Genomic DNA, 23,493 nt, shown 5'->3' with positions numbered 1-23,493 from the left:
TTTTCAAAAGTGTCTGTTCATGTCCTTTGCCCACTTTGTAATGGGGTTGTTTTTTTTCTTGTAAATTTGTTTAAGTTCCATATAGATGCTGGATATTAGACCTTTGTCAGATGCACAGTGTGCAAACATTTTCTCCCATTCTGTAGGCTGTTTACTCTGTTGATAGTTTCTTTTGCTGTGCAGAAGCTCTTTAGTTTATTTGGATCCCATTTGTCAATTTTTGCCCAATTGCTTTTGGCATCTTCATCGTGAAATCTGTGCCAATGCTTATGTTCTGAATGGTATTGCTGAGGTTACCTACCAGGGCTTTTATAGTTTTGGGTTTTACATTTAAGTCTTTAATCTACCTTGAGTTTATTTTTGTATATGATATAAGGAAGGGCTACAGTTTTAATTTTCTGCATATGGCTAGCCAGCAATCCCAGCACCACTTACTGAATAGGGAATTCCATCCCCATTGCTTGTTTTTGTCAGGTTTGTCGAAGATCAGGTAGCTGTAGGTGTGCAGTCTTATTTCTGGGTTCTGTATTCTGTTCTATTAGTCTATGCTGTTTCTGTACCAGTACCATGCTGTTTTGGTCACTGTGACCCTGTAGTATAGTTTGAAGTCGGTTAGCATGATGCCTCCACTAGCTTTGTTCTTTTGGCTAAGAATTGCCTTGGCTATTCAGGTTCTGTTTTGATCCCATATGAATCTTAAAACAGTTTTCTCTAGTTCTGTGAAGAACCTTAATGGTCATTTAATAGGAATAGCATTGAATCTGTAGATTGCTTTGGATAGCATGGCCATTTTAATGATTAAATCCATATTTAAGGCTTGTATTGTTATATAAATAACATTAATTAATTGGTGAGACACCTATACTTCTTATACAACATTTTGCTATTCCTGGAACTTAAAATTGACTTGCTTTGTCATTCATTTGGTTTTCTATAATTCTACAATTAATTCTTTCCCATACTTTCCAAAGAAACTATAACATATCTCTCAATAATGGCTCAAAACACATTGTATGTTATATTGGTCCACTTTCTTAGCTTTGTTTCTCCTAAGTCTTCCATCCTCCTGTCCAAACTAAACCGGCTGTTTTCTAAACCTGTTGTACAACAATTATTAAGTTTTTCCCTTCATCAAATGGGATTTTCTTTGATACTGAAATCCCTGTTTTCGGAATCAATGCCTTCATCTTTATTGGTTCACTTTCTTGTTTGATGGAGAACTTCCTCCAATAGCTCCCTCAAAAAAGATGTATGGGAGGTAAGTTTTGTGACCCTGCATATCTTAAAATGTCTATTCTATCCCCAGACTTGATCAAGAGATGGGTTGGGTACAGAATTCTACACTGGAAATCACTACTTTTCAGAATTTGTAAAGCATCATTCCAATGACTGCTAACTTTCTTTGTTGTTGCTGAGAAGTCTGATGCCATCTGATTCCCAATTCCTGTTCGCAACTGTTTTTTTTTCCCCCCCTCTGAGGAAGCTTTTAGGATCTTTTATTCTTGTTTTGCTAAAGTTTCACCATGTTGTGTCTTGGTATGAGGTTTTTTTCATTCACTGTTTTAGGCACTCAGTGGATTCTATTAATCTGGAATTATATGCCCTTCGGTTGTGGGACATTTCCTTGTATTAGTTATTGGATGGTTTTCTTTTCTCCATTTTCTCTGTTCCCTTGTCTCAGAACTTTTATTAGCCAGGCATGAGACTTTCTGGGTGACCCTATTAAAATTTTTCTCTATTCTGCTGTCTATCCCCCTCCTTGTCTCTTCCATCTATTTACTGAGAGACAGCTCCAATTTTGTTTTCCAACCTTTTTTTTTTGTTAATCAAGAATTGTTCTTGTTTTCTAATTGTTCCTTTATTTCTAGCATCCTCTCCTTGTTTCACTGATGCAATATCTTCTTTTACTGTCCCTTCCAATTCTCTTGGCCTGCTCTGACTTGCACATTAGTGGCTTCCCTTAAATATCCAGTGATTCTTGGCTATGTTCATATTTAAGATTGAAGTGCTAAGAATGTGGAGCAGCTAGAACTCTCATACACTACTAGAAGGAACGTAAAATAGTACAACCACTTTGGAAAACATATTGGCAGTTTCTTAAAAAGTTAAAAACATACCTACTATACAACCCAGACATACTAAGGCATTTATTGAAGAGAAATGAAAGCAGATCTCCACACAAAGACTTGGACATGAATGCTCAAATTAATGTTATTTGTAACAGCTAAAAACTGGGTTACAAAAAGCAGACCAGTGTTTGCCTGGGGACTGGATTGAGAGAAGGATGAATGAGACGACCAAGAACACTTCAGAGGTGATGCATATGCTCATCTTGATCATGATGATGGTTTCGCACCATCAAAAATTAGACTCTTTCAAGGTGTATCATTTTTTACATTAATTATGCCTCAATAAACCTATAAGAGAGAGGTGGGGAGAGGAATAGAGACAAAAAATAAAAGTGGCTAAAAAAATGAGGTATTCAAAATTAATTGAATTCTCTGGGGAGCTGGCATGTTTATGAGAGAAGGAGCTCTTACTATTCCATATACACCATATATCCTGTTTTCAGTATACATATAGTCTATATACAGTGTAGCACTCACTCCTGCCCAAGGCTGTTATATGGTGCCTAATATCTCTAAGTTGAGTGCCTTTCTGGTTAAATTTCTCTAGAGTAAGATTGGTAAACTTTCTAAAAATAACCAGATAGTAACTACTGTAAGGCCATACTGTCTTTGTTAAGACTATTTAACTCTGCCATTGTGGCACGAAAGCAGTCAGTCATGGAGAATATGTAAATGGAAAGAGTGTGGTTGTGTTCTAATAACTATACAGGTGGCAGGACAGATTTGGCCCATGTTCAAGTCATAATTTTACCAATCCCTGCCCTAGAGAATCATACTAGTCTTTCCATTTTTGGAGAACTAATCAATTTCTCTTCAGAAGGATACTCTGAAGTAATAGCTAAAACCACTTTACCCATAAAGTATATAATTGAGCAAGTAAGAGCTAGGGGAAGGGAAGCTGTAAAAAGGAATACTAGAAATTTAAAGAGTTATATATAATTTTATCAGCTATTAGCAGGAGCTGATGAAGCTAAGGGGCAGCACTTTTGATAACCTGCAAATACTGTTTTATCTGATGAACCCACATCATAGGATAAGCAGAAATCAGTCTCTATGACAGATGTTTATAAATGTTACAATTAAAAGGCACTGGTGGATTAACTCAAAATCATATGTGAATTTGTCTCAAATTCAAGGCAAACTTCTAGAATCTCTAATAAATAAAATCACATACTCAGAAAAACGAATTTCAAGTTCTGTTGATTAACACACTCCCCCAATTTCACTCAATTATTTTCCTTCAGGTAACAGAACTTTTCAGGGTAAGTTCATTTGTGCTTCTTCACTCCACAAGAAAGGAGTTAATTTTTTCCCCAATTCCTATATTACACGACAGAAGCACTAGATAAAACCAGATGAGTAATAATCATTTACTGCTCATAGGGAAAATTAAGTTCAGAACTGATCTCTATCTTTAGCATTCTTCTTGGTCAAAATGATATGATTTGTTTAGGCAAAGTGGGAGAGGTTTTTTAAACGGCAATGGAGGTGGGAGTAGGAGAAAGAGTGACAACTGAACACATTAGTTGAAAATTTCTAGGGCCTCATTTCTCAGAGCGAAGGAATGTTTGGTGCTTCACTGACAGAAACTAAGAATCCCTCTCTCCTTTTCAGATAGAGTTAGGATGAGACAGGTTAGCTAAACCCTGCTGATTCACACAAATACTTGCTTCCTAAACTTGGAGTAAATCAACTTTTAGAAACATCTTCTGAAAACATAATTTTGCAGGACAGCCTCTCATCTAACCAGCTACCATAAAAAGATACCAGTTAAAGAGTAAACTTCTTTTTCCCGTCTGGTTCTTCACCCTAATCTGTTGGGGGGAAAAAAAGAAGTGAAGGAATATATGATTTGGCCTGTCATTTAACATATTCGGTATTTTAAAAAGGAAAAATCCAAAACGCTATATTAATATCAACGACAATAATGATAATTTATAGATAATTTTTAAATATCAAAAAATTAAAAAACAATTTATAATTCACATTTGAAATAAATTACATTATTTTCTGTAATAGATTTACCCTTCTAATAATGTATTGCTTTGGCAAAGAGTAAAATTGTTTCTGTACTCCTTGCCCTAAAGCAGGCTGCTAGCTAGGGCGGCAAAGGGAGACTTTTCTAAAATAATCCACAGAGCCAGTATCAAGCACTAATGATATATTGTAACTTCATGGTATTTCAGCATGCATATATCTTTAGATATACATTATCCTTAATTTACATTAGTAAAGAAAAGTGTTACAGGGACAGACATTGTTAACTTTCTTCAATATCCATTATTCTCCACCCTTTCTCTTCCCTGATAACAAAAAACTATTTTAGGTATCTAGCTTCCAAATGCTCGAGAAGAAAATCTCCAGCTCCAGGACATAAATCAATCTTGGACTCCTTCTTGCCAGGAACTAGGCATTGGCAAATGACAGAACTGTGGTCAATGAGATGCCAAGTTCTGTTGAAAGGCTTCTAATTATTTTCCATAATCATAAAAAGAGATATTTAATAAGAAATGGTCCTTTGTTGCCCCAGGATGTTCATGTGTGAAGATGTAAAGCCTGGGGCCACAGCAGCCATCCTGTGACAAGGAGCAGTGCTTGCTGACATGCTGAGTGTGGCAGTGCAGAAAGATGACCAGAATATGGGTCCTGATAGTGTTGCTGAGCTGCTGAACTGAGCAATTCTAGCAAATTCTCCTTATTTGAATCAATAAATCCACTTACTACCGTAGCCACTTTTAGTTGGGCTTTCTGTTACATACAGCTAAAAGCATCTGTAGAGATACAATTATAACGTCTATATTACAGTTGAGGAAATCAGCTCAGAGAAATTCAATGGACACAAAGTCTGTCAGTGACTAGCACAGCCACGACTAGAATTTACTCCTTTTCTTGAACAAAAATGGTTTAGGTGCCACTGTGTGTGAAGCACTAGGGTATAAAGCAGGTGTATAAGGGTGAAGGGATTGCAGTTCACAGAGGCTTACAATCTAGAGAGGAAGAAATGACACACAAACAAATAGTTAAAGATATGTGGTAAGAGATACACAAAAGTCACAGAGCAAGGAGCTCCTGGCTCACAAAAGAGAAAGCACCTGACTATGTATGCCATGAGATGTTAGGGTGGACACATCCAAGAGATGACAAACTTTTTTTCTTTAGTGATTTAAAATTTTAAAAGACAACTTCCTGTGAATCTGTAATTATTTCAAAGTAAAAAGTTTTTTTAAACTTCAAAAGAAAGGGATGTAGTCTCATAAACATGCTGAACAAAATAAGCCAGACAGAAAAAAGTAGGCTCTATTTTATTTGATACCTAGGCAAAATTAGTCCATCTTAGAAGTAACAAAGGTATTTCCTCTGGCAGAGGAGGTAGTGAACTGGGGGAGGACAAAGGGATTTCTGTCGTGATAGTGATATTCTGATTACTGATATAGGTATTAGTTACCTAGTGGTTTCAGTGTGTAATAATATATTTGAGCCATATGTGCATACATATAAATATATATTAGATGTCTATTTATGTTATAACTCAACAGTTTTAAAAAATTAATATGCGTTCCTTATAAAAAATAAATTCAGCCAGTCATTGTGGTTTGAACCTATAATCCCAGTTACTTGGGAGGCTGAGTCAGAAGAATCACTTGCCAGGAATTCAAGACCAGGCTGGGCAACAAAATGAGAACCTGTTTCTAAAAACATAAAAATAAATTAGCCAGGCGTGACGGTGCATGCCTGTAGCCCCAGCCACTCGGGAGGCTCAGGTGGTAGGATTACTTGAGCCCAGGAGTTCAAGACCCCAGTGAGCTATGATTGTATCACTGCACTCCAGCTTGGGCGACAGAGCAAGACCTTGCCTCTAAAAATAATAAACAAACAAAATAAAAATAAATAAATTTAAATTTAAAAAGCATATATAAAGTTAAAAGTGTCAGCTTTCTTGGCCACCTCTCTTGAACCTCACTTCTTAGAAGCAATCACTGTGAAAGGTTCTGTGTAAATAATTCTAGATAATCTAGACCTTTTCCCATGCATTTTCAAGTATAAATGACCATGAATGCATAAATACAAACACAGTTTTTTAGTATTTTGTATTTTAAACTAATATTGAATTATACTGTATGTCTGTTTTACAATTTGCTTTGTTTTTACTTTCTACTCATCTTTCCATTCAGTTAAGCACCTCATTCTTTTTTAACAGCTACATATTATTCTATAATATGCATATATAGCTAATGTATTACTTACTAATGCACCTTGATTCAATCACATTTGTTTTCAAATTTTCTTTTGTGGTGATTTCTGTACTATACGGTCCTGTAAGTGGGTCTGCCAGAAGAAAGGTATGAAGTGACCCTAGGTTTGCACTATGCAAAGACAGGTAAAAACATCCCAGGTTGAAGAAACAACACAGCATAACAAGTATCTGAAAAGTCTAGAGGATAAGGTATGTATGGATTCATGGGGAGGCAGGCATGGGGGAGAAAATGAAGGGTTTTCTGAGGTAAGCGATGTAGCAACACTGCAGAAGAGACTTGTTTCTAGATGTATCAAGTTTTCAAACTGGTGGCCCCAGATTCGTTTACTAGTTTATACAACTTCACTTAATAAAAACTGTCCTTTTCTGAAACTAAGATAAAGCTGCTCTAAATTGGAATAGAGTTAATAATGGCACTGAATTCTCCCGAAACACTGAAGTAGGAAATAATAATGAGAATATTCCACCCCCTCCACAAAACTGAATTGGACCATTTAAATGGGAATTTTCTTTTGATGGTGAACCCTTGGTATGGACATCTTTGGCCACCTTACTAGCTTTCTGAGGGCATAATGAATTAATAACATTCAAAAACACTTGCTGCTAATCTACCATTCTAGACTTGAGGGGTACAAACGTGAGCAAGACACAGTCCTTGCCTGTGAGGATCTTACAAGCAATTACAATACAACTCGATGAGTGCAAATAAGTACCACAATGAGTGCCAAATAAAGTAGGCACAAGTACCAAGTACCATGAGTACACAGAAGAGGAGTGTCTAACTCTGCTCGGAAGGTAGAAAGAAGTCAAGAAAAGCTTGTAGAGGATCTTGCTTAAGCTGAGTCTTCAAAGTATATGTAGGAATTAACCAGGTAAAGAGGTAAGAAAATTCCAGGTATAGAGAAGAGGATGTGTGAAGAAGGCACAGTCTTGAGAGAGCCCAGCAAGTAAAGGTGACAGCAGGGAATTTATGGGGTATGTATGAGAATGAGCTGTTAAAGGTACCAATGCTAATGAGCTTGAATGCCTTGTAGGTCATAACCAGTCACATGGAAGTGACACTGCAAGATTTTCATTCTCTGCATCCTCCAAGGGCCTAGTATCATGCCTTTCATCAGAGTAAACTCGCAATAAACACATGTGGAATAAGACAGATGAATCAGACTCTCGGAATGATAAAGAAGTCTGGAAAGCACACATCCTAGAGAAAAGGGAATAAATACGGGGGAATGGATTATTTGAAAGCACATATACATATAAGCACATTATTTGAAAGCACATGATATAGTAGAGAGGTGGTGTCAGTTGTATTGGCTCCTAAAAAGCATCTGTTATTCACACTGCCTATCATTCAAAAATTAACGTTCTCTAAAGAGTGGAAGAGTCCCTAAACATTCTGAAATACAGATATGTTCTATGCAAAAGAAAAAAAAAGGCAGATACCACAGGCTTGAAAAACATTCCACAAACTTGGCCTTTGATTTTATTTTCATAGCTTGAAGCAACTGCTCTCAGCTAAGCAATAGATGAGCAAAGTGGAAAAAAAAAATACAGTAGATTCCAGTCAGTATTTTCTAGTAGCCCAGTGTCAAGATATATAACACCTGATGACAAGGGCTAAGAAATTCAATTTGAATTTTAAAAGTCATTCAGTTTGCCAGCACCAAAAATAAGTTACTAGGATAAACTCACATGAAGATTGCTCTGCCTTAACTCAGCAAACAGATTGATGTATCTGTAATAAATCATCAACTGACTTGATTTCCTCTGCCATACTCAGATAAAATGCCCTATAATAATGCGGCACGTTACTAAAGCATAAGTTACTCAATCAAGTATCTCTTTCTTAAAGAGATAGTCAAATCTTTCACCACTTAGGTAAAACTAGCAGCAACAGAGACAATCACACTCCAAGAAGACAGGTAAAAAGGAGAGGAGATAATACAGCACTGGGAACCACGGTCACATCACATATATACAACCTCTCGATCTGCAGAACTTTCATACTTGTAGCCAGTTATTTCTGAGCCTTTCCTTCATCTCATCTTGGCTGAATATAAGCCAACAGGATTTCACCAGCAGAAATCTGAAATATTACATTTCCTGTATTTGATGAAAAGGAGGAGCTGATGTCCTTTGATGTACACAAGTGGCAATAAACTCAACAAACAATTGGACCAATGGCTTCACATAAATATTACACAGGAGGGATGAACTAGACTAAATCTTAGGAAATTCCTAAGCTCTGGATAAAGTCAGGTTTCCATCACAGTGAAAAGATTTCTAAGACAACAATTTTAAATTCCAATGTGATGAGCCAATCACACTAGTTTGGCTGTGAGGCACGGAGGATAACATTTTATGGTAACTGGTATTAGAGGCTGGAAATAGTCATATATCAGGTAACAAACACTAGGACTATAGGATCTAACTTACTTCTTTGACTCCAAGGTAATGAGGCCTAAAGGCAAAATAATTATTTTGCCTAACGTCCTATTTCAAAAAAATATTTGATAGATAAAGCTTTACAGAGTTACTAAATAAAACTGAATGAAGAGTACAGCAATCTGGATTCTAATATTGAATCTGATACTGATAAATTATACGATAATGGTTAAGTCACAAAGTCCACATCTCAGTTTATGTATTACAATGACACACTTGTCATTGAGTTAAATGTGAAATGTTCTAAGCTTCTTAGAAAAGTAGTACTTTACATGTAAGATGAAAGTGTTACATATGAGATGAAGTTAACCACCATGACTACAGCCAATAATTTCCTTTTAAATAGAACTCACCTACAAAAGAATTCCATGCACTCAATGGATACACATGCATTAACTCCTCAGTGCATAATCCAAACATTCCGCAAATATGGAAAAAGACATATTAAGTTATTCAACAATGAAAATCTATCAACAAGTCTATTACAGAGTCAGGAATAGAATCAAACTTCTGGTTCCCCCATCCCTACCCAGTCCTTTGTTTCAGTTACCTAATTAGCTTAAATTATGTTGTTCCATGCATCAGAAACATAACTAGTAATAGGAGGGACAGAAACTTCTTTCCCAAAAGCTTCAGAATCTCGTATTAAAATATATTCAAACTTAAAATTGAGAATGATTCCATAAATGGCAAGATGAACTTACTAAACCCAGAAAAGTATTTCATCCAGTATTATGTTGAAGAGATCTGTAAGAAATGGTGACTATATATATATATATTTTTTGAGATGAGTCTCGCTCTGTTGCCCAGACTGGAGTGCAGTGGCACCATCTTGGCTCCCTGCAGCCTCTGCCTCCCAGGTTCAAGCAATTCTTCTGCCTCAGCCTCCTGAGTAGCTGGGACTACAGGCGCTCACCACCACACCCGACTAATTTTTGTATTTTTAGTATTGACAGGGTTTCGCCATGTTGGCCAGGCTGGTCTCAAACTCCTGACCTCAGGTGATCCGCTTACCTCGGCCTCCCAAAGTGCTGAGATTACAGCTGTGAGCCACCGCACCCAGCCAGGTGACTGTAATTTTTAAACAGAGTCAGAGAAGCAAACTTGCAGAAAAAATCAAAGACTACAGAAGGGTGTATCTGTCTAAAAAGGAGTAAAAAGAAATAGAAGAAGGTGTGAAAGAATAACAAAATTTAAAACCAAAAGATAATTCTATGGAATACTGTAATAGATTTGTGCCATGGACAAATGGCAAATTCTTTGAAAAATATACTTCCTGATAAGCATCAAATACAAATCAGTATATCTTCCAAATTAGCAGAGTGCTTTTTTCCCCTGTGACAGATAGTATCTCCTGGGGAAAATCACTTATTCTCAATATATGCTATTAATGTGAAACAGCCTTTTCTGGGGGTTATTTGGAGATATTTGGTTAAAAATTTTTTTTTTTTGATGTAGCAAAAGCTTTTTTTTATACCTTTAGACCAAGTGCAGTAGATGAATTATTGTTTTCAATTTCCATATCCTCTCTGTTTTAAAATTATACATTCACAACACCCTTTGTCATATAACTTTGCAAGGCTTGGCCATGTGGCTTCTTTTGGCTAATGAGATGTTAACAAACCTGATGCCAGCAGAGTCTTAAAATGTATTTTAGTAGTTTGGCCTGCTTCCTGTGCTCTTAGGTAAACTACGAAATGAATACGCCCCAGGTAGCTGCTATCCCTTCATGCAAGGCCTCAGAATGAACACATTTAGAGTAGACTTAACCAAACTTGCAGCCTGAAGGCAAGTTCAGCCAGCCCACAAACTGAAGCAGAGGTGCCTGGCCAAGTACAGCCTAGATCAGGAGAACCCCAGATGACCTATAGACCCAGTGTGAAAATAAACACTTAGGTAAAATGCCCTATAACAATATGGCACATTATTAAAGTGTAAGCTACTTCATCAAGCTTATTTTTCTTAAAGAGATAATCAAATCTTTGACCAGTTAGGTATAAGTACTGGCAGTGCGGAAAGCCACTCAACAAAACACTAGTTTCTGATGCAGAATTGTTAGGGTAATAGGTGACCAACACACGCAGTCATCACCCATCTAGGAATTTCTCCTAAGACAATCAGAGAGAAACACGCATTCATATAGAAGGGTATATCTATCAGAGCAATATTGATAATAGCAAAAAAACTGGAAATACCCTATCATCAAGAGAAGAATAGTTTTAAAAATCATGATATAGCCAATTATACTAATATTTAAAGCTGTTAAAAATCATACTCTCAAAGAATACTCAAAAATCTGAGAAGATTTTCATAAGTTAGGTTTAAAAAGCATAAAAAGCAAGACACACCATTCTATAAAAAAATTACGATATAAGCAGAGCAAAAGATCGGGTGGATAAAATAATACATTTAAAGAATATAAGTGCCTCTTCTGTGTTAATATCATTCTATGTTAAATATTATACTAAATATTATACTAGGAATAAAAAAGCAAATAAAACAAACATGTTCCCCGCCTTCCTGAAACTAACAATCTAATAAGGAAGATAGATATTTAAAAAACAGTAATGCTACAGATACAGATATGCTACTGTAATAGAAAATGCTAATTATTCCCAGTATTTATTTCCCAATTCTTACTCAGTAATAGTCCTTGAATTTTATCTGGCCACGACCACAGGCAATAAACTACCTACATTTTCCAGACTTCCTTGCTCCTAGCGGGGGCCATATGACTAAGTTCAGGCCCATGGGATCTAACTGGAAGTGGTGCATGCAACCTCTAGAAAACATCCTTAAAAAATAAAGGGCTTGCTCTTTGTTGCTTCTCCCCCTTCTTACCAGATGGAGCAGCTATTTTGGACTATGATGTGAAAGCTGCATGCTGAGAATGGCAGAGCAACAGAATAGGAGGAACCTGGGTTCCCTGACACCATGCAACCACTCTTCACAGGCCTAGCCCTAGGGGCACCTACAGAACTTTTAGATGAGAGAGAAATTAAGTTTTCTCTGTTTACATCATTTTCATTTTGGGTTTTCAGTCATTCACAACTGAACATAATCCTAACTAGAATAACTATGAAGGGAAAGTATGGTTCAATGAGAGATAACAGAAACAGTTGATTTTGACTAGAGGAAGGAGTGTCAGGGATAGCTCCTCTAAGGAAGTGACATTTAAGCTATGACATGAAACCTCATCAGGAGGCCACCAGGTAAAAGGAGACAGGACAGCAAACTGTTCAGGCGGGGGAAACCAAAGCTGCAACCACGAAGGCTTAACCCTGAAGCACCACAGTAACAAGCAACAAACTTTGGGATGTTAAGATTGCCTCCATAAGGAATTAAAATGAAAGCAAAGAACTAGAGCAACTAAGCACTTTGGCTCCATATTGGAATATCTCCCTAAAAGACCATATATGCCTATCAAAAAATAAGGGTGTGGGGGGTGAGCATGACAGTGAATCCTGTTAAAGAAATTAATAGTTGCTTCCATACTTCAGCATTACTTCACACCTGTAATCCCAGCACTTTGGGAGGCCGAGGTGGGCGGATCACAAGGTCAGGAGATCTAGACCATCGTGGCTAACACAGTGAAACCCGGTCTCTACTAAAAATACAAAAAATTGCCCAGGTGTGGTGGCGGGCACCTGTAGTCCCAGCTACTTGGCAGACTGAGGTGGGAGAATGGTGTGAACCCAGGAGGCGGAGCTTACAGTGAGCCAAGATTGCGACACTGCCCTCCAGCCTGGGTGACAGAGCAAGACCCTGTCTCAAAAAAAAAAAAAAAAAAAAAAGTTGGATTCTCTGACTAAAGTGGTTCATGTATTTAATACCATGAGAAGAATGTCATTAGATTTTAAAATGTGAACTATGCCTGAAACAGACAAGAGCTTGATGTTAAAAAATTTTTTACATCATATTTCTCATCTATTTATGATTCTAAAAGTGAAACATATTTATTGTGGAGCATTTAGAAAATATACATAAGAGTATACAGAAAAAATAAATCACCTGTAAACTTAACCACCTTCCAATATCTTATATTGACACTGTTTTTACGTATATTTACACACCCACATACATATATACACAAAATAAACATAAAAATGAGACTGTAATGCACATAAAGTTGTGTATACTCTCTCACTTATTATTTCAGAGCACATTCCTGTATCATTAAAATACTTTCCAAAATCATGATCTTAATGGCTATATAACATATAATTTATTTAGCCAATCAAGTCAGGGATTTTCTGAGTTAAAACTGTCCGCCACAAATTGAAGCCCTGCAGGTCAAGAAGCTGACTTAGAAATCTGCCAGAGTTTCTTTCAGAAATCTCAAGTTACAGTTTTAAAGCACTAGAACCTTCCAACCAAGAATTCAGTGAAATTCACTGAATTTTAGCCATGAAGGATGCTCACTAAAGGCTGTATTTTCCCAAATGGAGCATACAATTACATAGTTTTAAGGAAGAAACTGAGTAAGTATCAAAGATTGAAGTGGCAACAGTGAATAAGAACTAGTGTCTACTGCAAGAAATAGTGACTATCTGCAATGGTCTTTCTCTTTTTTTTTTGCTCATGACTTTGGAGGTCAGATGCAACTTTTAATAAAACAAAAGAAGAAAATATATGAGTCCATTATTTGTATAATTAAAGTTTTCTAATAAATATTGAAAAAATGATTACAGAAAAATGCACAAAGAAAAAGAATGGAAGCAAATACGACAAAGAGTTAAGTGCGAAATATGCCATTATTCTCCAAACTTTTCTGTATTTAAAATTTTTCTAACAAAAAAAATAATGTTAAAATATTAGTCATATGGATAAGGTAATTCAGATTTTAGTTATTAAAGTGGAAGGAAAATTGGTTAGGTTCTGCCAGAGGATAAGTGGCTCTTTTGAGGGGGGGGAAGAAAAAGGGCACATAGCATTAGGAAACTGTTCTAAAATAAAACTTTTATTTTTTTGAGACAGCATCTCGCTCTGTCACCCAGGCTGGAGTGCAGTGGCACGGTCTTGGCTCACTGCAACCTCTGCTTCCCGGGTTCAAGCAATTCTCCTGTCTCAGCCTCCCAAGTAGCTGGGACTACTGGTGTGCACCACTACCCCCAGTTAATTTTTGTATTTTTAGTAGAGACGGGGTTTTACCACATTGGCCAGGCTGGTCTCGAACCTCTGACCTCAGGAAGTCCGCCCGCCTTGGCCTCCCAAAGTGCTGGGATTACAGGCATGAGCCACCATGCCTGGCCAATAAAACTATTCTAAACTAAACAGTAATATCACACGTTGAAAGTAAGTCTGAGGAGGGATGAGCTTTTGAACTTTACAGCTGTGCTTCCTTCAAGTATTAGCCTACCTAAAAGTGGTATTTTTCTGTTCCATCAAGAAAGTTGTTTTAACAGTTAAGGAAATATAAAAATTGCAGGACTGGATTTCAGTTTCTAATTCTAGTTTTATTTACTTTGTATACCTAAAGTTTTCCTGATGTTAGACATTTTTTAAAATTCCAGTTTCTGAAATGCAAACTTAGTTCAGAGAACAATTAGAGCTTGCCACTTGATGAAATGTCTTAACATAGATAGTTGCAATTTTCTATTCAGTAAGGTCCCTAACAGAAAAAAGATTAAAGAATAAAAAGTTACAGAATAAACCAAATCTATGTCAGTTCTCACAAACAAAAATTTCGAGTAGATGTAAATTTCTAAAAATTGTCCCACTTTCCCCAAATGTAGTCTTAAGTTACCTTAACTTTGCAATAGCATCCCCCAACCCCTACTCCACTAATCAGTTCTCACCTTCTTTCCCTGCTGGAACACGTGAATTTTTCAGCAAATGTGACTCATTCATTGGCGTCTTGTCAAACTAACCCTGAAACTATAAGGAGGCTCAGCACTAACAGAATTCTAAAGCTAGAACACTTTCACTAACACACATCATGTTGACTTTAGAGAACTGAATCACATTCAGAGCCAAATACATACTAACCAACTCTGTTTATATTTTTTCTTACAAATTGTTCTCCACCATCCCACCTCCTCCCAATTTTAGTTTGGCAATTCCCTAATCTAAAATACCTCCTGTCTGTGGAGAAGACAAGATGGGGACGCATAAGAATAGGAGGGAAGAATATAAAGCAGTTGTTCACTCAGCTTGGAAGATGATTCTATTCTGAAACATTAATGATTCATATCTCTTCCACATAGTTCTCAAAGTTTATTTCTCCCCTCAGTTAAATGAAACCACAATAGAAACACAATAAAAAATCTCCAGGAATAAATTATTCTCATTGTTATTATTTCACTAAATAACACCAAATAACACATAAAAATCAGTTATTTAGAACTATTTAGTCAAAAATCTTCAATAAAATGTCACTGGCATGAAATATCAACTGCAAATCACCTTATTCTTTTGATTAACACATTCACCTCCTCCAAGACATAAAACCACTCTTTCTAACCAGAGGGAGAGCGGTGGGGAAGAAACAAGAAAACAAATGCTTCATGGGATTACCATAAACATCTACTTATAACTCTCTCATTTGCCACACTCCACCTGGTGGCAGGCACTGCCTGAACTGGTAAAGTGGAGGGCATCATACAAAAAATTCCAAAGAATATTTTCCTGGTGTCCTTGGAAAAAACCAAGATGTTCTTCTCCTGCCCTGCCCTATATAGAATACATCTAATAAGTTTTTTCACGTAATAGTAGGTCAATATCTAATAGAGATTAACATAAAGGCATGACCATACTTAGAATGGGAGACCTACATTTAGAGCAATCTACTTACAAGAAAATTCTCTCCACAGTAAGTTAAATGTCAGCTCAAGGCTTTAAGACAGGTAACAAGGTACATGCAGCACCTACAAGATTCTCTATCACCTATTCTCACTAACTGCCTTTACCCCATCCCCTATGGGTAAACTATGGAGTTTAATTAACACAGTTAACGGCAGCCTGCCACATTGCTTTTAGGTATTTGCCAGTAACATATACCCATGGGATACTCTAGAGACTGATTTCAACCAAAAATAAAAATAGATAAACAGAGCTCAAACAAAATTAAAACCAAGTCTGGCTGCCCACACTTATTTTCACACATGAGGAAAAATAGCAGTTCTCTTAGAAGCCTCGAGCAGACATATCTTTAGAACACAATGTTAAAAATATGCCCCCCTCCCCTTTTCCCCTACCTGTTTCTCACTCAAAGCTGTGATTTTGGCTTGGAGTTCATGAAGCTGTTTCTTTAAGTCAGCATTCTGATTGGAAAGAAAAAATATCTGTGAGAAAGATAGTTCATTTGTTAACAGAATAGTAGCAGGAAGACTATGCATACTGTATTACAAATGATGAAGCAACCTGAAGCATTCAGCCAATCAAATCTGTCATGCATTACACTGTAGCCATAATACCATCACCTAATGCACAGATCCTAAATATAGGTTCCTCTCACCGAAACAGGAGCAGCTCCTCTGCAACTGTTTTAAATTACAGAAAGTTTTATATTTGAGCATCTTATACTCTAAGAGTACCTGTCCACTAAAATATTCTTATTCTTTATAGAGAGTATCCATTAACAGAAAACCCAAAGCTCCACTAATCACACAAAAGTAGGAAAATGGAGGTTATAAGTATGCATACACTACATGCTTTACAGCATTATCAACAAAGATAAGAGGTTTTTCTCCACTTGCCCTCTCCCTTATTTAGCAAAGTACATTTGTTATTTTAGCCTAGATCTGAAAAGCTGTCAGTACTGCAACTGCCTTAACACTACATCATTCAAATTAACACACTGACTACCAGGGCATTTTCTCAGTTCTAAAATTCTAGGAATCAAAAAAAGAATACTATTTTAGATGAGATACACTGAGCATGATTGCCTTTTACTAAAGTAGGCAAAAAATTCCAAAATTAAAGTTTTCAAATGCTTAATGTAGCAGGACAGCCTACTAGCAGACTGAACACCACCCTAATGAGAGACTGCTTTTACTTGATTTGTCTCACATACAATTATTTCAATTTACCCTGCTTGGTCTTCTGTCAGGGTTAGGGAACACATCCTCCTTGTCTATTGAATTTGGTTTACTCCATGTGGACTTTTTTATTAGTGTATTTTACATAAGGCTTCCCCAATGAGATCACCCACAATGCTGTCCAACAAGTTACTGTCCTGCCCACCTCAGATTCTTCAGGGTTAAGACAATTCTGTTACATGATCACCAATATTACGACAGAAAGCCTCAAACACTCTGATTTTGAATAAGTGGGTTTATGGAAATGAATTTAAGCTATATGATGAGTATTAACTCAATATTTTTCTCCAAAATACTCAAACCAATTAATATAAAACCAAAATAATAGTAACAAAAATGAAATAATAGCTATATTAAAATAGAATGAATTTTTCTAAACTCTTAAAACCTGAAGATAAATGTATTAAAAATAATTGCTATTAGAAATGAAGTAATTCTTACAAGTTAAGTACCATCTATATTTAAGTATTTTATGGTGATTTTATTTTAAATTATTTTTAAATTTAACAATTACATGAATAAAAATAGTAGTTTACCTGTGGATCCTGCTTCATCTGAGCAACCAGTTTCTGGTAATAAAGAGAGAAAAAGAGCCATTAGTCTTACATATTAACTCCCTATGGCTAATCAGGTTTGGACCAAAAAATCTAGGATTTTAAGTTAACACAAAACAATGAGCAACACCATAATCAGAACAGACTAAAACCTTCTGTGATGCATGTAATAGGCTCAGGAGACACTTCCTTCAATAAAAAAATCAAACCACCACTTTATATTTGAAATGAAAAAGTGCCTGATTTTTAAATCTGGACAGAGATGGGTGACAATGGCTTCCGAAAGGAATTTAAACAAGCTGGATGCTCCAAAAGCCAAACATCCCTTTCAAATGCTGTCAATGTCTGGAGTCCCAAACAAGGCCTGGAAAGAAGCTGGCCCCACACAAAACCGGCCTGTTACATACAAAGCAAAGTACAGATTTGGCAGGTCTATTGATTTGGTTCTTACCACTGAAGGAGTGTAGTGTCCCATGTGACTTTGCCACAGTCTTCTCTCAAGAAGGAGTTAGGTGCAGGGGAGGACAAGTTCAGTGGGGCAGTGATACTCAGTATTTGAGAACAAGGAAGTGCAGGAACAATACAAAATTCTATCTAACTCGATTCCTCTGGGAAAGAGAGTGCTACCCAATACTGAATGGAAAAGATCTTTGCTAGGGAAAACAGAAGCCCAAACAAGTAACAAAGAAAGAAAGAAAAATGAATGTCTTTTGACCTAACCCAACTTCTAAAATCATTGCTGCCCAAAGGTAACAATAACCATAGACAGAAGAATTTGAAGGATAAAGGAGCATTAGAAGTCCTAAAGTAACTGGGAATAAGCTATTACCCAAGTCAATTTTTCATGTAATGGAAAAATTTGTCACTCTCTTTTGGTGATTCTCTTTTGGTGACAAGGCACTTTTAAATTGTTTAGTTGTAAAATAAAACCTTTCTAAAAATATACTATATATTTATCTAACTACTACCTTTTTTTTTTTTTTTTTTTTTGAGACAGGGTCTTCCTCTGTCACCTAGGCTGGAGTACAGTGGTGTGATCATGGCTCACTGCAGCCTTAACCTCCTGGGCTTAAGTGATCCTTCCACCTCAGGCTCCCGAGTAGCTAGGACCCCAGGTGCACACCAGCACACCTGGCTAATTTTTAAATTTTTTGTAGAGACAGGGTCTTGTTATGTTGCCCAGGCTGGTCTTAAACTCCTAGTCTCAATGAATCCTCCCTCCTCAGCCTCCCAAAGTGCTGAGATTAAGGTGTGAGCCACCACACCCACCCTAACTTCTTAAAAAGAAGAAAAAAAATTTTTTAAATCAAGCTTTTATTGATACTTAGAGGAATGATTATATTAATATACTAAACTATAAACAATAGGGTCCTTACAAAAAAGGTCCCAAACTACAATGTTTTAAAGTTCTTAAATCCACACTGTAGTTTTCCAGTCCACTCCTTAACGTCAAGTAGTCAGCCAGAATATTTTTTTTTTTTTAAAGATGGGATCTCATTCTGTCACCGAGGCTGCAGTGCAGTGGCACAATCACAGATCAATGCAGCCTCCAACTCCTGGGCTCTAGCAATCTTCCCACCTTATCTTCCTAAGTAGTTGGGACTACAGATGTGCATCAACATATCCAGGTCTGGTTTTTGTTTTTTGGTTTTTTAAAATATTTTTAAGAGATGAGGTCTCGCTGTGTAATGCAGGCTGGTCTCGAAATCCTGACTTCATGCGATCCTTCTGCCTCAGTCTCACAAGTAGCTTGGATTATAGGTTTGAACTATCAGGCTTGGTTAATTTTTATTTTTCAAATATTTTTAAGAGATGAGATCTCACTATGTTATCCAAGCTGATCTCGAAATCCTGACCTCAAGCGATCCTCCCACCTCAGCCTCCTGAGTAGCTGAGATTACAGGCATAAGCCACCATGTCCAGCTCTTGCTACTATTCTAACAACCCTGAAATCCAGCTCAAATTTGCTGTTTCAGACCTGCTGTGTGGTACACTCACTGGACTAATTTTAAGACGAAGGAATAGGTTGTAATAATCTAAGAAATCCTCCTTTAGTAAAATGTATAATCTTTAGTGTATCACTTCAGACATTTATTCTAATTGGTCAAGTCTTTCTCCCTGGTGCTAAGACACGTTTTAGATAACTGAGGTTGCCAACCATGTGACCTCCAAATACATAAGGTATGTGTCACTATATTCTACTTCATATTTAATGGTAGTAGCTCTTCTATATCCTAGTCTTGATCTACAAAACAGAAACAATACATATTCCAAGAGTTTAAGGGAATTGAAACACAAGGTTTTATACATATACATTTTTACATTAATGCTAGCCACACTCTTCAATGAAAAAAGCTCTTGATTTTCCTTTTTGATTTGGTTACCAGAGGGTTGAGCTGAAAAAGGTTTTCTTCCAGACACTGGAATTTAAAAATTCACTGATAACCACATGAAGTCTTCACCTCTAAAGGAAATAAATAAGCCAACTTTTCTATCTATAAGCAGTTAAACTGCATTTTAGACAATCAGGGGTAGGACCGGACAAGCTGGGCAACTTACTGGACCATCCAAATCCCTAGTAACTTTAAGCTGACATCATGTTAACAAAGTTAAGTTACTTTCCACAAGAATGTGGCAGTATTTCTTGAGGATATACTTTATGCCAAAGGTAAGCAGAAAAACCCATAGGCCAAATCTGGCCTGCCATTGTTTTTGCAAATAAAGTTTTATGGAAAAAAGTCATATTCATTCATTTATATATTGTCCGTGGCTGTTTTGTACGTGCAACTGCAGAGCATAGTAGTTGTGACAGACCATAAATTACCCGCAAAGCCAGAAATATTTTACTATGTGTCCCCTTTCAAAAAAATTTGCTAACCTCTGTTTTATACTATTTTCCTTTTCATATAGAGTAAATACCCTGAAAATTTAAATGTGATTTCCATCAAAACTAAATAAGGTCAAAGAAAGGAGGAGAAGAAAAGACAATTTCCCCAAAAAGATGAGATGTCCATCACAGGACATTATTACTTAAATATTTATTGAACATCAGCTATGTGTGCATTGCTACTTTCGTAACTATCTCCCATTCGTAACAAAAACACAAAGAACAAAAATATACTTTAACTACAGCAATACCAGGTAGTTTCAGAACACATTTTCTATCCAGTAAGCTCAATTTCAGCCCTAATCTCATTCCCTAGCTAGAAATGCAACCAAGGGTGGCTTTTGTCCCAATATTTAGTCAAATGTATGTTCTGGCTTTGGTCTCAGCCTAGTAACCAACGCCCCTACCTTGATGTCATTTCTAGCATGCCTCAACTTGTCATGATCAATGATTGTGTAGGTGACACCATATAAATTATTTTTCCAAAAATAGTAAAGTATTACAGATATAACTGGAGCGAAATATATGCTTTCTCTGTTAAAATATTATTGGCATAGAAATAAATGTTTATTATCACACAAACAAAATGTTGTATAAATAAAGGATGAATATAAAAGCTATTAATTTTATGCTCAAAGCTGACAGTTAATATGAATAGTAAGAGAGTGTTTAGAATAACTTTAGGAACTATATCCCTTTTGAGTCAACAAATGTAAATTTAAAATTTTAATTAGATTTAAAACAGAATAATAAATATTAAGTATTTTCATAATTGTGATGTTTATAAAATTGGTATGCTTGAATTCAGAATATGAAACAAAATATTTAGTAATTAACTTCAATTAATTTAGGTCATGAGCCTTTCAAGAAAGGATTATTTGGGAGACTTGCTCATATCTTGCGAGGAGGAACTAAAGCAGAATGTTAACTTTGCCATCTCAATACTTCTTTAGAGGAGGAAAAACTCCAAAAATCACACACAACATCATAAAATTATCCTTGATCCATATAAATTTCAGATTGACTACTGTACTCCCAAAATTCATTCTATGATGATGTTAGCTTTGCACCAAATGTGAATTTAATTTTTATCACTTGCCATTCAGCCAAACTGGGTATTCAACACACCTCTATGTTAAACTAGTTTCACTCAGAAAAAGACAAGCTTGTTTTTGTAACAAATTTCTGCTCTCCTCAGTCAGTACCAGAAGCAAAGTTAAAAAAAAAAAAAAAGTACACAGCTTATTGCCTACTTAAAGAAGCCCACGTGCACAGGGCCAACTCCGCAGCGGAACAAGAGTTTAACGAGATCCGGAGCAGCAGCAGGGATTTCTGAACAGGTGCTTTTGAAGCTTCCTTTAAGTTCTCACCTACACTAATTCTGAGCAATGTGCAAATCTAGTAGTTATCAAAGGCCCAAGATATTCTCCCAATGATTTCAAAAGTTAATGTTACCTTAGACTACTCAGATAAACAAAGGAAACTATACCTAAGAACAAACACCTTTTAAAAGTAGTTTTACTTATCCTTCTCTGCGCTCCCATATCCCCAATTGTTACAAATTCAAAAGCAGTGAATGCATCATCCTTTATCACTTTTGAGTACCAAGGATTAGATACATGCATGTGTATGTGTGTCTTCAGCCTGATGTCCAGCTAAAGTCTAGAAAGATATAAAACAATGGTACTCTGTTTACATAACAAATTTTAAATGTAATTATTTAAAGATAGCTTTTTGTCTTGATTATAGTTATGTATATTTTTACTTTTATATATTCATATATAAATTATATTTAGTATTTTAATATTTTACTATTATATACATAAAATATATTGTTTTACAAAAGTATTTAAAATATATTTTATTTATATATACATTTTTATAGTTACTTTAAATGTTTGTTTAGTCTGGGTATCTGAGGTAAAATATAAGAATTGTAAAATCTGAAATTTAAACATCTGTGAAGATAATCACATTTTCTTTAAGGAAGATTGGAATCAACGCATAAAGCTGAGTCATATGATCTGTAAAAACTTTAGTACATATGGTAGTTGAGTTAGACATGTTGTTATTTAAAACATGCAAGTTAAATCACATGAATAAAGTCCTTCAGATGAACCAAAAAGCAGAAAAAAGATTTCTTTCTTTTTTGTTAACACCTTTGGTGTATGAAAAAAATCTTTTCAGTGCTTTTCTCTAGAAAGGAAGTCAGGAATACTTTAAGTTCTTAAAAGTAGTACCTATGACTTTGCTGAGTAGTGATAAAAGGCAAACGACATGACTCTTGGACAAAATTGTCTTAAAGATTATTAAAAACCGTACTAAACACCAGAGATGGGCTTGTTTACTAATCTTAACAACAATGTGGGAGAAGCCAATAATACAACGTACCTGGTGAACCTGAATTTCCACTTTAAGAGCCTCCTGTAGAGTCTGCAACTCCATCCTCTACCTTCTCCACTTTCTCTGCTAATTCTATAGTTTCTTCAGCCTCTGTTTAAAGTAACAAACTCCTCTTCTCACTGCAGCTGTAAAGATCGTAAAATGTTTTGGATCATTACATTTGAAACAAATATAATATTTATGTCAAATAAATTATGTTAGTAAAAAAATATCTGATTCTCTAACGCAGGGCAAGAAATTTCCCAAAGAGACTTTTTTCCCCCAAAACAATTCTTCAAGTATTCCTCTAAAGAACACTTCAAATAACTAAGAAATGAAAAACAAAAAAAGGGTTTAATCTGGTCATGGAAACATCTAAGCACCCACTACATGCTCAGCACTGTATTAATCACTACATACTGAGGATACAGAGCTGAATAAGACCACTTCTGCCTTCAATGAGACTATAACCATTCAGGACACACTGTCCTCAGAAAGAGACATATAACAACAGTATCATACATTTTTAAACTTCACACAGAGTGGACTGGAGAGTTCGGGGTTTCTCAGAGGTTAAAGAATGCCGGGGTAGTTTCATTTGGATGGGTTCTCACTCTACATAAAAAATAGAGAAACTCAAAATGGGGAAATTCTGGTATAACTTAAACATTTACATTTAACAAATTAATACTCAACACAGACAAATACAATGCAATATAACTGTGCTATCACAAAGTTATGATGTGGATATTTTAAAATCTATCTATCGTGTGTAACATGAGGTAGTCTAGTAATGGAACAC

General features: G+C 36.0%; 1 protein-coding gene across 28 annotated transcripts in view; it reads right to left on the bottom strand.

The window, feature by feature from the left end:
* LOC105471655 (PHD finger protein 21A) overlaps nt 1–23,493 on the bottom strand; it is a 192,607-nt gene that overhangs the window by 132,457 nt on the left and 36,657 nt on the right. For 26 of the 28 annotated variants that reach the window (XR_011610606.1, XR_011610605.1, XM_024789671.2 and 23 more), the window contains 3 exons: nt 22,701–22,837; nt 17,405–17,437; nt 16,026–16,091 (listed from right to left, as the gene is read on the bottom strand). Coding sequence is in view for 25 of the 28 variants with exons in the window: in XM_024789671.2 (XP_024645439.1) it covers nt 16,026–16,091; nt 17,405–17,437; nt 22,701–22,754 (153 nt within the window). In the remaining 3 variants the exon portion in view is untranslated. Of the gene's footprint in view, nt 1–16,025; nt 16,092–17,404; nt 17,438–22,700; nt 22,838–23,213; nt 23,307–23,493 lie in introns of those variants that run through there. The other 2 variants (XM_071074775.1, XM_071074783.1) reach the window with 2 other exon arrangements.

This window comes from Macaca nemestrina, chromosome 12 (assembly GCF_043159975.1).
Source record: "Macaca nemestrina isolate mMacNem1 chromosome 12, mMacNem.hap1, whole genome shotgun sequence".
In the NCBI taxonomy this organism is placed as follows: Eukaryota; Metazoa; Chordata; class Mammalia; order Primates; family Cercopithecidae; genus Macaca; species Macaca nemestrina.
Note: the sequence above shows the minus strand (reverse complement) of the source record. Positions and strands in the feature narration are given on the sequence as shown.